This window comes from Podarcis tiliguerta (assembly GCF_965153285.1).
Source record: "Podarcis tiliguerta genome assembly, chromosome: 12".
Lineage (NCBI taxonomy): Eukaryota > Metazoa > Chordata > Lepidosauria > Squamata > Lacertidae > Podarcis > Podarcis tiliguerta.
Window position 1 is genome coordinate 24,615,717 of NC_139545.1, and position 17,290 is coordinate 24,633,006.

Consider the following 17,290-nt stretch of genomic DNA (forward strand, 5'->3'; position numbering starts at 1 on the left):
TTTTTTTCCCCTCAGCGCCGCTGCGCGAGGAAGCAGAGGCTCCGCCCTCTTTCGTTCCCGCCCTTCGCTGCTGCGCCGCTGCCGACGTCGTCACCGCCGCCGCCGCCGCCCGCGCAGTCGTTAGCCGCTTCACACACTTCCATTGCTGCTGCCGCCGCCGTCACCGCGCCTGCCTGCCTGCTGAGGGGGGCTCGCCTCAGAAAAAAGACCGCAGCGATTTTTAATTTTTTTAAAAAGACCCTTTCGCCTCCTCCCTTGCTTTTCTTTGCTTCCTCAACCGGCCGAAAATGCCTCGCGGAGACCGGGAGAGCGACTGGGTGAGTGAGGTAACGGACGGCGTGGCTCAGTAATGGCCGACCTTTTTACTGTACACTCATTGTGTCCTTATGGGGTTGGCGGGCGGACGAGCCTCCTGGAAAGCCAAGGCGCTAGAGAGAGAGCGGAGGTGGGGTGTAAATGGCGGGTGCTGGGAAAAGGGGTTAGATTTGGTCCCGTGGGTTGTTTTTTTGAAGGGGCTCAGGAGGCGCCTAATGGCGGGTGCCGTCAGCCGCTCGCTCACGGAAGATATTTTTGCCAGGACCTATTTAAGACAGCACTGAATTTGAATACCATTAATGACAGGGCTTTTATTTTCCCCAAGCGACAAAGGAAGCGCTTGGGGGGGGGGCGGGAGGAGAAAGCACACTCTTTTATACCGTTTGCGCCGCTAGGTTAGTGCTAGTTAAGCTGATAGAAGATAGAAAGCGGGGTGGATGGGGCCTTGGTTAATTATACTCCCCATTTTTTTTGGCGCGATTATTAGTCTTCGTGGATCTTCGGCAATTTCCGGACTACAGCAATGGGTGGGCTTTTGTTGCCTTCGGCTCTTTCCGGAAATTATCGAAGGCGCTTTTTCGAGGTTCGATAACTCTTCGGCGCTCTTCGGCCAAAGCCGGACTCCGCCGGCTGCGTCCGGAAACAGTCGATGGCCTCGCTGGAGATGACGATGCGCATTTTGGGTGTCCCTTTCAAAAACATCTCTCGCCATATTAAACGGCTTTGCGTTACCTCAGGTTAACGAGGGTTTAAGCAAAAAGCAGTACAATATGGAAGAGTGCTCGATTCGTTATTACTTTTTGCCCCGGTTACGTCGCGCCAATTTTGTGGTTTCACGTATTTAAAAAAAAAAAAAAACCCTGGGGCGGCAAGGATGTGTGAATTTTTAACTACGTAAGAATGAGGTCCGCCATTACCAGAAAGACGGGATCGCATTCTCCAACCGCGTTACGCAAAGCACGTAGCTCCGTTACGTTAGCGGGAGAAACCTAAAGCTCGGGTGCTAGTCAGTTTGCGTGGAAGGGATTGCGGTGTAGTGGTGCTGGCTAGTGCGGGGATTAACTGCGGCACAATACGCCAGTAGCGTACATACTTGAGATGACGCAGAGTCCGTTAACTGGAAAACACTTGGTGGCGCAGTTGGCGGCGCTTGTTGCCTGCTACTGAAGACGTTAGTGGAAGGTTCTGGAAGGGACGGCAGCACTTGAGGAGGAGGCGGGGGGGGGGAGGCTGTGGCGGCTAAGTAGTTACGACAAGTTGGGGATCCCCCCACATAGGACTAGGGAGAAGGATGGAGGTCAGTAGTTTTTTTTCCCTTTTCCAGTCTACCGGAAAAGGACACAGCCGTATGTATAGTACGGAAAGGAGGGAGCGAAAGCGTACGAAGTGAAGGAGCGAGTAAAGACAAAAGGCGGGTTCCCTCGCCCTCCTCCCTAATCTGATGGGGAGGGGGAGCGCGCGTGCGCAGCAGAGCGGAATGCTGTAGCCTTTCTTGGCCTTCTGGGAACGAGCCCCCTCCCGGTGGTGCTCGGCGCCATTTTCTCTCAGCCCGCTGTGCACCTCGGGTTCTCGGAGCCGTCACATGGCGGAGCCATCCTCGCTGGAGAGGCGGAGGAGCAGCCAACCCTATGGCATTCTTAAGTTCTTGAAGGGTGAGCAAGGCTTATAAACTCGCGTCTGCCTTCCTCATCAGGTGTTTCAGATCGTTATGTTAAAGTCGGTTAATCAAAAGGGTTTGCCTCAGCAGACACGTTGCCGCTTGCTTCCCTGAACCTTTGGGCCTTGAAGGCTTAAACGCGTCGAAGCGCGGGGCCTTATCGCACTTAACAAATAACGTTAGTATGCCTCGGGAACTTTTAAAATAGTATTTGCGGGAGTGTAGTAGAATCTTAAAAGGTAGTTATTAGGTACAGGGCTACATTTCTTAATTAAAGTAATTCCAGACTGCTATTGGTTTGAGTGAGTAGTAATGTTAAATCCCCATGGCGACCTTTCTAGGTCTGACCCGCAAACTGCTTGGACAACCCTTGTTTCTCAACCCTGTTAGACTTGAGAGCAAGTCGGTAAACATGCTTTTGGGGGATTAAATGTGGGGAATGCATAGTAGATGCAAATTAACACCTTTATTTTCCAATCAGTCTAGAATATTTTGTCAACTTCTATTATGTTGTAAAACCAAAGTGTGGTAAAGCTTTAAAAGTATGAAAAACACAGTTATCTTAACAGTAATAAAATTTTTCTTGCTTATGGGGTCTTTGAAACACACCAAGAACTGAAAATGGTCCACATTTTGTGAAAAAGATATGGGGCTGACTATAATGCTGTTTTTCTGCTCAGCTGGTTATTTGGCCTACAAATTTGTTGAAATTCTCATCCCTTATTTTCACTATTATGATTTTAGTATGAATTAAACATGGTTGCTGTTTTAAAATGGCTTATGCTCAACAGTGCTCTCAGGAAGAGACATACATATAAAATATAACTCTTTTCCTCACATACAATCTGAAAATTTTCATTTCAAATTCTGTTTTCTGCTGAGGAATACTGTGTAGAGAATACAGTACTGTACTCTGGAAAACTGATATGCAGGCAATCTTCTCCTTGTATCTTAATTCTTGGCTATGGTGTTCTTATGCACATTTCTGTGCCCTAAATTTGGGTAGTGGTGGCAAAAAGAAAAAACAGTATATTTCTCAAGCTGTGGACATGGATTATTGATGGGCCTCAGCCTCCTTTCAGTAAGCTGGTCAGTGCCTTCTCATACATCCACTTTTTCTCAACAGCAGGTCCCCACGTGCACAGTAATAGGCATATGGGGAGAGTGGCATCAGGTAGAAGGGAGGAAAGAGTAAATAGATATCAATGTGGCTGGGCAAGCGTGAGGGGAGGAGAAAAATTGGAAGGCAGGAGGAAAAATGGGCAGTTGTATTGGGATTGAGAGGAAAAGAAGCACCTCTGGGATGTTCCTGTGCATTTTTGGCTCCTCTAAGCATGCCCCCCCCCCCCAGGTTATGAGTTAGGAAGCCTCTCCAGAAGCTTTTAATAGAAAAACACTTCACTCTATCTCAGAATAACATGCAGTGGTACCTCTGGATGTGAACGGGATCCGTTCTGGAGCCCTGTTCGCATCCTGAACACAACGTAAGATGCGCCAGTTGCGGTTCGCCGCATGTGCGTGATGTCATTTTGACTTTGCACATGTGCGAGTGGCGAAACCCAGAAGTAACACACTCTGTTACTTCCAGGTCGCCGCAGAGCACAACCCGCAAATATTTATCCTGAGGTACTGGACAGCTGCCCTGTGTGCATGTACTCATGTAGGTGGAGGAAGTTTATTTTAAATTTGTATATGGCCCTTCATCTGACAATCATAGGCAGTTCACAGCATAACAATACAAAAGCAGAGCACAATGTACATAATCAAACAAGAATAAAAACAAATAAGTAACCTTCATACGAAACACATTTAAAAGGCCACGGAATGTTCAATCAGCCAAATGCCTGGTTACAGAGAATCGTTTTTGCCTGGTGCCTAAAGATATGTAATGAAGGCACCAGGCGAGCCTCATTGGGGAGAGAATACCACAAATGGCGAACCATGGTCTATTCTTGTGTTGCCGCCCTTCAAAATATGGTTGGAAGTTTTCAAAGAATGGTTGGGTGGTCCTCTTGTCAGAGATTGTTTAGCTGTAATTTCCTGCATTGCAGGAGATTGGACAAGATGCCCCTTGGGATCCCTTCCAACTCTACAGTTCCATCATTCTATGACCTCATGGAGGAGGGCCTGAGATGTTATTGTAGGGCTTAGGTTTATTCTTAGGCAGCCAGCAGCATATTTCTGGCAATGTACTACAAAGCTCTAGATGACCCCACTCAGCAGTTTCATGTGCTGTAGATGTTTATAAAACAGTATAGGGGATAAAATTGAACCCCAAGGAACCCCACATTGAAGCTCCATGGGGCTGAAGAGCTCTCCCCAAGCATAACCTTTTAGAAATTACCATCCAAGTACGACCAGAACCACCGGGTGCGAGCTACCCCCATCCTGGACTTTCACTCAAGGATACCATGGTTGATGGTACTGAAAGCCACTGAGAGGTGAAGGCGAATTAACAGGGATGCATATCTCCTATCCTGACAGAGATCATACAGAGCAACAAAAGTAATTTCTTTGCTGAAAGTGGGCCTAAATGCTGATTGACATGAATCAGGAAAATGAGTTTCCTCCAAGAGTGCCAGGATCTGGTCTGCAACCACCAACTCAAGAACCTTGCCCAAGAAGGGGATATTTGTAGCTGACCAGTAATTACTTAGATTTTCTGAATCCAGGGAGGGCATATTAAGGAGTGGTCTTACCACTGCTTCCTTCAAGCAGGTCGGGACCACCCGCTTTCACAAGAAGGCATTAATCACCTCCCTGAATTGAGTAAAGATGGCCTGGAAATGAAAGAAGAGTGGGGTAATATTTATTAATTTGGGAATAGACAGCATGGTGATTAGAGAAGGAAGCTAGTGTTGGAGGAAGTAAAGGTTTATAGAGCAAGGAGAAGTAATGAAATAACAATACTATTCTCTACAAACTGATGGATAGATGAATACTTTGAGAGGCATCTTTTTTGGGGCCAGGAGATGCAAACTAATGTGGCTCTGTTTTAGAGATTCTAGATTAGCAAATTCTGCCTAAAATGGGAATGCTAGGGCATGTCACCTCCAGAGCCAGTGTTTTTGACTTGAGGAAAGCTGAACTATGGAACTCAATGCCACAAGGAAATTACTGTGTCAAAAAGTATGGCAATTATCAAGAGGGATCATATGTAAGTAAATAGTGATGTCAGTAATTGCCAGTTGCTTATGGCAACCTCTTAGAATCACTGAATTGTAGAGTTGGAAGGAACCACAAGGGTCATCTAGTCCAACCCTCTGCAACTAAATCATACAGGACAGATAGCAATCAACATCTGCTTAAAAACATCTAGGGAAGAAGAGTCCACCACCTCTTGTGTGAGTCGATTATCAACTACTCTTGCTCTCAGTTCTTCCTGATGTTTAGTCAGAATCTCCTTTTTTGTAACTTGAATCCATTGCTTTGGGTTCAGGTCCTAGCCTCCAAAGCTGGAAAAAACAAGCTTGGTCCATCTTGTGACTGTTTGTTCTTCACCATATTGCCCTCTCAAGTGGGCCATAGGGATAGAAAGAGCCCCTGAACTAACAGCTTGTCGTATACTAAATATCCACATAATTATTGTTGGACTAGCATACATAGAAACACAATACCATTTGTAGAAGTTTGTAATGTGCAACTATGTTGCAGACTTTGAAAAAAAGTAGAGAAGAAACTGGCAGTGTTTCTTACTGCAGTTTGGAGAAACCAGAAGCATGTTTGGTTTAGGAAAAAAGATTGTAAACCGGAACTTACTTACTTCCCAGTTTGCAGTGTTTGGGTTCCAAGTTGTTTGAGTACCAAGGCATTTGAGAACCAAGGTACCACTGTACATTGTTAGAGTTCACCTGGTTGGTTTTGAGGAGGTTTTTATTTGCCACAAATGACATAGAGTGTGTGTTCCAGAGTAGAATTTCTGAGTCTTAGAGTACATACTGATCAGTGCTTGAAGCCATATTATCAGGATGTTAAATTGTGAGGTCTATAGGTTCACATATCTGGAAAATCTTGCACGATTCTCAGCTCAACATCCTCCCCCTGCTGTAAAGAATCAAAAAGATTAGCTACAACTATTTTCCAGTTTGTATTAAATCCTGTGTTTCTTTGGTAGGCATCAAGTTCAAAAAGGCTTTTCTCAGTTGTTTCCTGGCAAACATAAAACCTAGATTATGTATTTCTTCTATTTTTCAAACTGAAGTGCTTGACCCGAATAGAAAAGATAGTGTCTCAGTTATTGTTGGATATATAAAATCTAGTATGTGTTTAAGAAGAAATTGTATGCTATATTACTATTTTTTCTCTCCTTTGAATTAGAGGGAAAAAGAGCAGTTCCGCAAACTATTCATTGGTGGCTTAAGCTTCGAAACCACAGAAGAAAGTTTGAGAAACTACTATGAGCAATGGGGAAAGTTAACGGATTGTGTGGTAAGTTGTGTGCATTAATCTTTTTGATTTTAGATAGCTTTGGGTATGGGGGGAAATTAATCTGGAAAAAATAGGCAATATATTCTGGTTGCTAGTCTGGTCCTCTTTGAACCCAGATGCACTGGAAGACAGGATGCAGGATGAAACCATGTTTGGTTCATTAGCAGCCATAACTGTCCTCAGATTTGTCTAAAAGAGCAGACTTCTGTTTCCTTTGTGCTGAAATGTGAGATACACTCTTCAATGGTTAATAGACATCGATCACCCATGAGAACAATTGCATCTTTTCTGAGATTAAGAAGTTTAGTTCTTCCTTGCAGCTAATGGTGCTTGTATACTATTTTTAGCTTTCAGTCTATAATCTCTCTTAATAACACAAATAGAAAATGTTATTTTCGGGTAGTGACAGGTTAATGTCAGTAAGCTTTCCTGATTTAGCGATTGATTAACATAGATTGTGATTTTTAAAATCAGAAAATTGAAACATTCAATCATCACTTTTTATGAAGCCTACAATTCCTTTTTCATGAAATATATAACTTAGAATATATGTTGGTCAAGGGATGAGGAACCTGTGGCCTTCCAGATATTGTTGAACTACAATTTGCATTATCCCTGACCATTGACCATGCTAGCTGGAGTTGAAGAGAGTTTAAGTCCAGTAACATGGAGAGCTACAGATTAGCAATCCCTGTTAGCAGCAGTACTATTTGCTGACAGCCTTTGATAGTTTCCAGATTCTTTTCCTCGGTTATTCAGACTTCAATTCTTAAACTACATTCTTTAGGGTACAGTTGTATTTCTTCTTAGCAACTGCTTAGAAAAGTAATTGCTAAACAGAATTATTGCTCATAGCAAAATGCGTGTGGCAATAATTGTAATTTAGAACTTAATTGTTGAAATGCACAACCTTCATCTTGTAGGTTATGAGAGACCCTGCAAGCAAACGCTCACGAGGATTTGGTTTTGTAACATTCTCTTCCATGGCTGAAGTTGATGCAGCAATGGCTGCCAGACCTCATTCCATTGATGGAAGAGTAGTTGAGCCGAAAAGAGCTGTAGCCAGGGAGGTAAGTTTTCTTCTGTTTTAAATTTGAGATATTTTTATCTCTTATCTGTGTCTCTTAAAGCAGACAAGTTTATATTGTTCAGAAAATGTTTTTGCTGCTGCATGTAAAATACTGCAACTTGGAGGACGTACATGCTCAGTGGGCTAGACCCATTTAGCAATACTTCCTTAACCTGTGCTGAGGTATGGATTTCATGCAGTGACTTTTCTGTGGCAGGTCTCAAGCAGTTCATTGAATGTTGGCAGCTTGCAGCTGAGGAAAAACTCAGTTGGTTACAGCATGGTGTTCATAATGCCAAGGTTTGCATGTTTGATCTCTGGATGGGGCAGCTGCATATTCCTGCGCTGCAGTGACCTGGACTAGATTATCCTCAGAGTTCCTTTCAATTCTCTGATCGTACAACAAAAGCCAGGGATCTAAAGTTAATATATTTGATGGTAGAAACTGAGTGTTGGCATGGCATATTGCCTCAAACTGTTACAAATGGGGAAACTCCTAGTTCAAGTCTTGCCTCTGCTGTGAACTCAAGCCACTCAAACCCCAATATTTGGGGATAATAAAACAATTTTACAGGATTGTTCTCAGCATTGCAACATGCTAATGTGCGTGAAGTGATCTGAGCATTCTTACAGTGTTTATGAATGTTACACTTTGCCAAAGTTATAGGTCATAGTGATAACAGAAAAAGACAACTGCTGAAACGTTCCCGAAATAAAGCAATAAAAACAACCCAACTCATACTGCTTAAGGTGTTGGTTTCCTACACTATTATTAAAATTTTCTGGTGTTTATTTAATGCAGCAGAAATGGAAATTGACAGTTTTCACATTTTTAGTTATTCATTAACACCAGCAACTAGAAATTCAGGGTTTTGTTTTGTTTTTTGTTTGACCAACAATTAACTAGGCAGTTTTGCTAAACTTATTTTTCAAGGAATCTGGAAAACCTGGAGCTCATGTAACTGTGAAAAAATTGTTTGTTGGTGGAATTAAAGAAGATACTGAGGAACATCACCTTAGAGACTACTTCTCGGAATATGGAAAAATTGACACAATTGAAATAATTACAGACAGACAATCTGGTAAAAAGAGGGGCTTTGGATTTGTAACTTTTGATGACCATGATCCAGTGGATAAAATTGTATGTAAGTAAATACTATTAACAATCTTTGTCACTGTTACATATTTTATGTACCCATGTTTGGCCTGGTTATATATATCACTGTATCAGCAAGCAAGTCATTTCAGGATGTAGTGTAACCACTGCAGGCTGCCATTTCTTCTTACATGCATATATGTAAATTGCATACCAAGTTTATACTGTGCAAGAAAATGGTTGCCACTGTTTTAAGCTGGCCTTGGTAGCCAAGTAATCAGTGTTGCTTGCCAGATTGTGATATGGCAGAGGTATTTGGATCTCTTATGCTGAGCAGTGGCAAGAACATATTCCACTTTCCTGCAGGAAGGTGTCATGGGGACCATGCACACCTTTCTTGTTGAAGGTAGACAACAAGAACAAACTAGAACTGGACTCTCCTGCCTCTAGCAGGAAAAGGATGCATGTTGAGCAAGTAATCTCATAATTTCCCTTTTATTCTGGGCCAAACAACCCCTAACTTTTCTTTGAAACTCAGAGATTGGGAGTGGCAAGGATCTCCACACAACTTGCTAGGACGATTACTGTCTACATCTGCAGCTGCAACTTCTCCAGAAGGCAGTGGCTATTTCAACCTGGGCAAGCACACTGAACAATAATGTAGAAGCCTGGCTGCAATCTTTTTTTTCCTGGGAGTAAGCATCAATGAAGTGTGGGATTTCTGAGTAGGCATACATAGAATTATTTCTGGGGCAGGTTTACATTTTGTACTAGTGTAGAAAGTCAGTGTATAAAATTGAATTTCACCAGTGTTGCAGTCTTCATTGTTTTCTCTAATTTTGAACTGAAACTGCTGTGAGGGATTAGATTGAAGGTTGTATCATTTGTTTATTTTCCCCCACCATCTTTTGTGAACACAGTGCAGAAATACCATACTATCAATGGTCATAATGCAGAAGTAAGAAAAGCTTTATCTAGACAAGAAATGCAAGAGGTTCAGAGCTCAAGGAGTGGACGAGGAGGTATGTTTGCAAATTGCATCGTATTTACATTAGATATTTTGGAAATAGTATTGTAGTTAACTTAAGCTGATGAACACTTTTAGGTAACTTTGGCTTCGGAGACTCGCGTGGAGGTGGTGGAAACTTTGGACCTGGACCTGGAAGTAACTTCAGAGGTGGATCTGGTAAGTCAGTTCATCAGTGATCTTTGCAAAGCACTAAATAAGCCCATGTAGACTAATCTGTTAAAGTTTTTATGTCCCGGAGTTCCATATAAATAAGAACACTGTTACAGTAGTCTTCCTTTTCCTTATGTGAATATGATATGACCAGCAACCATTAATGTTTTCATTTTTTGCACTAGGTAAACTAATAGGAAAAACTTTATTTTTAACAGATGGCTATGGAGGCGGTCGTGGATTTGGTGATGGATATAATGGATATGGCGGGGGACCAGGAGGTTAGTCTCTTTAATTTGCTTAGGAAGACATAGTATGTATGTGTGCTCTAGTGGAAATGGTATAAGTAATTAAATTTTCTTTATGGTCCAGTCGGGTCTAAAAATACTCAAAATCAATGTAATTGCTATCATATGCCCATAATCCATTGTCAACCATATAAACATGCTGTAATTCAAATAGTTTTCTTTTGGAACCAAATCATTCCTCCAAATCAGTGATGGAGGACCTTTGGCCTCCAGACCTAATAAGGCCCATGAGGCTTCCACATACGTGTGTGTATTGCACCTTGGCAAGCATTGTTGATTATCAGCACTTGCAAAGCCATGTGCCTTTGTAAGCACCAGATGTGGCTTTATGGTTTAATTTCAAGACATGCACATGATTTTATTATTGCAAAGTGCAATTATGTGAGTAAAATTGTATCAAGTCGCTTGCAGGATAGCAGCATATATTGATGTTTCTGTTGATTAGTTTTTTGTCAAGCAGCAGCCCCCACACTATGTGACACATTGCTTTATGGAGAGAATCGTGTGGTATAAAAGTCTGTTTCCAAGAAAAATGTAAAGTCTGCTACATGCATATTCTTTATTTAAAAGGATATGGTTGTGGCCATAATACTCTATATGAAGTATAAGTTCAACTCTGATATAAGCTGCATGTTTACTGAGACTTGTTTTACAATAGGTGGCAATTTTGGAGGCAGTCCTGGTTATGGCGGAGGAAGAGGAGGATATGGTGGTGGAGGACCTGGATATGGCAACCAGGGTGGGGGCTATGGAGGTGGCTATGACAACTACGGAGGAGGTAATGTTGGAAGGAATTAGAACACTGGGCCTTAGCTTTAGTCCTCTCTGTTGTGGTGGGAATTCAAAAGTATTTGTGGTGGCAGAGTATGTCTTTATTAAAACATTATTTCGGGTGCTGTGGGGGATAATAATTGCCTGAAAGGCAAGATAAAAATACATTGCTCTTGAAACTGGAACACAAAGGGTGTTCTGAAGTGTTTGATAACTACAAGGTCTAAAAATGTGTTTATCACAGCTGATCTAAAGGCTGATAGAGTATTTAAAAAAAAATGCAGTCCATGTGATGGCCAATAGCGTTATATATAAGTCGAAGGCATGTTTTTTGTGACATTCTATATTCAAAGCTAGCATTTTGATTATTCAGCATAAACTTTTTATTGATTCAGGCAATTATGGAGGAGGAAATTACAATGATTTTGGAAACTACAACCAACAGCCCTCAAACTATGGTCCAATGAAGAGTGGAAATTTTGGTGGAAGCAGGAACATGGGAGGACCATATGGTGGAGGTAATACGAAAAGTGAAATAGAAAAGTATCTACCCCCCCTTCCCACAAATCCTGGATTTGCCTTTAGGACAGGAAGAGGGTCATTGCTATCTTTTCCTAATAGCACACCGGTGAGTGATGGTTGGGCTTACATAATGTTGAGATGGTGGAAGGGTTTGCACCCTGCAACCCACTCTTATTATAGTGCTTTATTTTTCCCAGTAGGCGTGAAAGCTGTTCATACATAGTAGAAAGTCAAGAGGTAACTTGCAATTGAAGTGGACTGCCCCTGGTGACCCAGCAATTGAGAATCAAACCTATTCCTACGTGCACAACCCTTTCTGGAGGCCTAGTTGTGGTCATTCCAAATTGTAGCAGAATTTTGAGGAATCTCTTTTGCCATTTGCCCACTACCAACTTCCCCCATCTTTAAACTACAACGTCCCCCATCCCCTATAATTAGCCATACTGGCCTGGGCTACTGGGACTTGTATTCCAAAACAAGTGGGAGTGGATCAGGTTGTGAAAGCCTGGCATACATGTTGTACAGATTGATCTGTGTCTCCTTTTAAAAAGGGCAGCTATCACTTCCCCCTGTTGACACAGTTCTAAGACAGGAATGTACTTTAAAAGTTGCATTTGTTAGATTTAATTAGATCTGGTGATCAACTTTGATGTCAGTTTTGATTGCAAGATGCTGAGAGCACTAATCGACGGTTGTAGAATTGAGCATTTTGGGTGATTGCAGTTTAAAAGTAAGATTTTGATGAAGATTGAGAATGGCTGTTCAATTGTGTTAATTTTATGCTTTACATTTTAACAATACAGGAAACTATGGTCCTGGAGGAAGTGGAGGAAGTGGGGGATATGGAGGGCGGAGCCGTTACTGATCTTCTGTAAGCTTTTCATGGGTGAGTGTACATTTTTAAAATGCTAAAATTGCAGTGTTTCTTGACTTTAGCTGCAGGGGTAAAAGCTTTTTAGGATATTATCTTTCCTTTAAAAAAGAAATTGGGTAGATGGATAACTTCATAACCTATTTTTTTACTCTTTACTTCTGTTGAAACAGGCTTCACTGTATAAATAGGAGAGGATGAGCCCAGAGGTAAAAGAACAGCTTCAGGTTTTCGAATAACATTGTTAAGGAAACTTATCTCAGTCATGCATAAATATGCAGTGATATGGCAGAAGACACCAGAGCAGATGCAGAGAGCCATTTTGTGAATGGATTGGATTATTTAATAACATACCTTACTGTGGAGGAAGGATTGTAAAAATGCCTTTGAGACAGTTTCTTAGCTTTTTAATTGTTGTTTCTTTCTAGTGGTCTTTGTAAGAGTGTAGAAGCATTCCTTTGATAATGTTAAATTTGTAAGTTTCAGGTGACATGTGAAACCTTTTTTAAAGAATTTTCTCAAAGTTTTGAAAAGCTATTAGCCAGGATCATGGTGTAATAAGACATAACGTTTTCCTTTTAAAAATTTAAGTGCGTGTGTAGAGTTAAGAAGCTGTTGTACATTTATGATTTAATAAAATAATTCTAAAGGAAATGTTGTGTAATCTTAGATTTATTTAAAATACGTTGTAAATTAAGGCAAGGAGTGGGTAGTAGAAGGTCCCACAAATACTACAAAGTCATTGTTGTACATGTAAATGTGGTCAGCTAATGTTTTCTGTAAATCACCAGGTTTAAAATACCTAGATAACTTAAGGGATATCTCTGCAAGGAGAAACACCTTTTTAGATCTTTTAGATGCTGCTTCTTCAATGGCAAGGAAAGGAAATATCCCCAGCGAGGTACTCTTCCAGGGACACAGGTCTAGTGCAAGAGAACTCTTGAGAACGGCACTAAGTTCAGCCAGTCTTAAAAAGCTGTGCTGTACTTCTGCAGAGCTTTAACTACAGTAGTTTTATAAGGATGCCAACGAGAGCTGAGGGTGTAGAGCAAAATAGTTCTAAGCTTCAGTTAAACTTCTTTAGGTAAGATCTTATTTACTTTTCCTTTCTTAATATTCCAAAAACAAGAAACTAATACTATATGACAGTGTACTGTTTCAGTATAGTGGTATATTATCTAGTTTAACATAGCAATGAACCAAGTTAACAATTGTGGTTGAAAAATTTAAGATTACTGTTTTTGTTTGTTTGTTGGGATGTGGGTTTTTGATTTTGCTATTATATTTTCATTTATTTTAACTTCAGCTGCTTAACCTATCTTTCCCCCTGCTGGAATCTAGCTTTATGCACCATGGACAAGCAATAGACCTGCTGAGCAAATGAACCAGCCAAGTGTCCATTAAAACTTTGCAAGGGTCCCATCCCTGCTATGGTTAGTTAAAATGGTATGTTGCAGCTCACTTACATGGTACAATTTCATGTTTTTATCCTTCAATTTTTTAAAAAATAAACACTTTAAAGGAAAATGGTGAACTCTTAGGTATTTAGGGCAGCTGAAATCTTATTGTTATGAAAATTGTCTACTGTGTTGTCTGAAGATACTTATTGTAGAACTTAAAATGTAGGAATGATTTTACTCATTGGTTTATAGCACCCATTCTCGCGTGATAGTTGTATACAAGAAAATAATACACGAGGTGGAATTTTTATGACTTGCTAAATGAATTGGCTAGGATGCTAATTTGTTTTTCTTGCATATTTGTTGAAGATGTGTTAAATGTCAGGTTCCTTTGCCATTGTTTGCTATGTATTGTTGCTGCAATTTAAAGAGTAGCATATTGTTTAATTCTGCCATTGTAGTCATAGGCATACCAGCCACAGCTTTTTCAGCGCAAATATTTGTCTTTTAAAGTTTGTCTCTGGTACAATCTGTACACTAAAAGGTCTTGACTTGCCTCATCTGGATTATAGCCATTTGCTGAAGTTTTCCTGTAGGTGATACAAAGAAGCATACATGATAAACTTCTTCAGATACTTTCTTTTTCTTTGGCAGGAAGGTGCCAGCTGCAGGTAACTAATGAAGAAGTGGTCAACCACAGAAACTTCAAGAAATAAGATTTTTCTATGCTCATCACAAAATAGATGGTTTTGCTGGTTTTATAAAACCTTTTTAGGTTAAATTAATATTAGTGCAGCCTATTGTAATGCTTTTTAAAATATATAAAACTATAGTAGCACCTGTTCTTAGAATTCAGCCTGAATAGGAAATCAAAATTAATGTTTTAAGACAGCAAATACTGTGTCATATTTTTTATAAGTGATAATAAACTTTTATACAAAAATATTTCTAGTCTGATAACATTTTAACATTTCATACAGTTAAAATATAAACCATACTACTACATGACACTAGAAGATAGGAACATATCATATTTTATGGTATCTCATAGACTAGATCCAATTTGGGTGCTGATTTACAATGGCTATGTAGTCAAAAAAGATAGCTTCAAGTAAGAGGGAAGTATCAATATGCTGTGGGTACATCAATATCTGCAGAAGTATTTGGTTAAGTGGGTCAACCCCTTTTCTGCACTCCATTCCCCAGTGTGACCTAAACATGCTCATGGATCTACTGAATCTTGCATGCACAGAAACACCTTCGAACAACTTTGAATGTCGTTTTAGATAGTTCTTAAGCACTGACACAATGTTGGGAAAAATCATTAAAAAGACATTGCTTGTGTGAATCTTGTTTTTAACACTATATCTTGCAGTAAAGCCCATGGTTTTCTTTAAAGCTATGTATGATCTCTGAATATTCTTGCATATCTGAGCTAGGATTTATTTCAAAGAGCATGTCTTATTTTTGTGGTTAAGGGCAATACTCTGGCCCTCTTAAAAACAAAATCAAAGTGTACTTAAGGTGTGTTAAATTTAAGAAACTGCATGAACATGGTGTTGGAAGAGTTAACCTACTCTACTATTTGTTACACACATTATTTTGAAGCATACATGCTTGTTGATCGTAAATAGGGAGCCGAATTTAACGCAGCTCTTGTGGAGTGAAAAGTTTCTATTCCAGGACTCTGCTACCAGGTGTACTGTGTAATGCATGGCTGGTTATATTGCAGAAGCTCATTGGCATGTTCCTCCAAAATAAAGTAATTGCAACAGTATCAGAAATCACTAATAATGACAACAGTAAGCAAACAGAAACACTTTATACTACTGTACAAAGGTAAAAATATAAAATATCAATTTAAATAAGTTATAAATTTAAAGTTTATAATTTAGACCATTCAAATGCTAACAGGGTCCATTCAAAATTCTATAAAGTGCAAGCTCTATTTGCATTTCAATGCATTCAATTAAGTGGCCATTTTACATTTAATGTGGCAATTAATTTGCTGTTTTGCTTGTAAAATTGCAGGAAAGCAAATCCTATTGATTACTTTCCATTTCTATGCATTGATAGGGCTGCATTTGTTTTCCAGAACCCTCAAAGTATAACATTTGGTACTAGACACAAATCAAGACAGCAATCCTAAATATACTTTCCTGAGCATAAACCCTATTCAACACAGATTTCTGAGTAAAAATTAATAGGATGGTGCAGGCAGTAACACAAGAACCTAAATAAATGTTAAGACTTTATGCAAAGATAGGCTTGGACTGACAAGACACCATCATGATGCATACATTCAAATAACTACCTTATCAAACCAGATTAGCAGGTTAGTAGAGTTTCAAAAACCTGTTTGACAAGGTGTCAGTGGGAGCAAATGTGTTATTCATGGGACTTACCCATGATTTAGTATTTGCACGTAGCGGGTGGAAGGATTGTATACAAGGGTGGTCCATAGCCCCCCTGTCATGGTCAGATCACTTTCTGGTGAAGTTTGGACTTTTGGCAGCAAACCTCAACACTGCAGATGTGGGGAACCAATTTGGATGGTGCATCTGTGGAGACTAAGGGAACAAATAGGTTCCTGACTGCTCTGGGGATTTTCCAGTGCATAGAGCCAGTGATCCTCTTGAGACCCTGGTCTCATTGTGGAATGGGGGTATTTATTCCCAGGGTCTGCACTGCTCCTTGGTTCGCTGAGGAGCTGCAGGCAATGAAAGAGGCTGGGACACAACTGGAACACAGATGATGGAAAACACTTCAAAGCTGATCAAACACTTGTACGGTCACAAAGTTTTGTCTACCAAGTGGCAGTGAAGACTGCAAAGAACTACATCACAGCCAGCATTGTGTCCTTGAGTTCTTACTGCAGGTGATCTAGAGACTAGCTACCAGAAGTGGTGGGTGGCTCTCTGAACACTCAGCAGTTTGTCCAGCACTTCAAAGGTAACATCGCTGCTCCGTAGTGCCATAGGTGTAGCAGTTTGTGTGTCCAATGCAGCACGTTCACATATTTTATGGGACTGATTTACGTTTATGTGACTTGATGGTTGTGGAACTGAATCGGCCTTGGTCGCCCTGGGGGAACATCTGTATCAAAAGTAGGTTTGTGGGAATGGATAGCTCTGCTCCATCTCGGTCTGTCAGCAGCTATTGATACCAGTGGCCACTGAAATGGCTGCCAATGTTTCCAGACCAAGCTCACAGCTCTGACAATTTACAAGGCCCTTGACAACATAGTTGTAGGATCTCTTAAACACTATCGGATCCATTATAACCCAGCCCAATCACTGAGTTCTTTGGGAGAGTCTTTGCTGGTGGTTCTCTATTTTTTGGATGCACGGCTTGTTGTATTTGGTGAAGTGGGCACAAGCCTGCGGAAATCGCAACAGATTAGACTGGCATCTTCCTTGAGAAACGTCAGGCACGTTCAGACTTCCTTGTTCTAACAGGCATTTTTAGGAAGTGTTTGGTCTTATGGTAATTTTATTGCTTGTGGATTTTTTTATGTTTACCACTTTGGATTGTGAGTAATCAAGCGGTAGATAAGTTTAGGAATAAAAATAAATAAAAGATAACAATGCCATTTTCAGCATTTAAACTGCTGCCTGGTTCTGGCTATGAAAGAATTAAGTTTTAAGTTGCAAGAACTCTGCCTCCCCCCATG

The 17,290-nt window shown here is 40.6% G+C and overlaps 1 protein-coding gene and 1 long non-coding RNA gene across 13 annotated transcripts; one reads left to right on the forward strand and one right to left on the reverse strand.

Moving 5' to 3' along the window:
- The first annotated feature begins 177 nt into the window (after positions 1-177).
- HNRNPA2B1 (heterogeneous nuclear ribonucleoprotein A2/B1) lies at positions 178-14,562 on the forward strand. 12 transcript variants are annotated; one of them, XR_014503353.1, is made up of 13 exons: positions 178-317; positions 6,290-6,400; positions 7,324-7,470; positions 8,404-8,614; positions 9,486-9,587; positions 9,671-9,751; positions 9,964-10,026; positions 10,712-10,831; positions 11,220-11,342; positions 12,150-12,232; positions 12,391-13,301; positions 13,559-13,663; positions 14,272-14,562. XR_014503353.1 is itself a non-coding variant. In XM_083405135.1 (11 exons), the coding sequence occupies exons 1-10, from the start codon at positions 288-290 to the stop codon at positions 12,209-12,211; spliced, it is 1,050 nt and encodes a 349-aa protein (XP_083261261.1). In that variant the 5' UTR covers positions 178-287; the 3' UTR covers positions 12,212-12,232; positions 12,391-14,562. The 12 variants fall into 12 exon arrangements, 4 of the variants coding, with proteins under 4 accessions (XP_083261261.1, XP_083261258.1, XP_083261259.1 ...); XR_014503356.1 differs by having other exon boundaries at positions 187-326; XR_014503352.1 differs by having other exon boundaries at positions 12,391-13,663.
- Positions 14,514-16,966, reverse strand: LOC310660547. The gene is made up of 2 exons (XR_014503501.1): positions 15,162-16,966; positions 14,514-15,112 (listed from the first exon to the last, which is right to left on the reverse strand). It is a non-coding gene; the product is annotated as an uncharacterized lncRNA (long non-coding RNA).
- Between the last annotated feature and the right edge of the window lie 324 nt (positions 16,967-17,290).

Bases quoted from the DNA above. Each gene is read 5' to 3' on its own strand.
- HNRNPA2B1 (XM_083405133.1), top strand. From the start codon at position 288: ATGCCTCGCGGAGACCGGGAGAGCGACTGGGTGAGTGAG. The intron at 327-6,289 runs GTAACGGACGGC...CCTTTGAATTAG, and splicing joins AGAGCGACTGGGTGAGTGAG to AGGGAAAAAGAGCAGTTCCG. The intron at 8,615-9,485 runs GTAAGTAAATAC...TTGTGAACACAG, and splicing joins TCCAGTGGATAAAATTGTAT to TGCAGAAATACCATACTATC.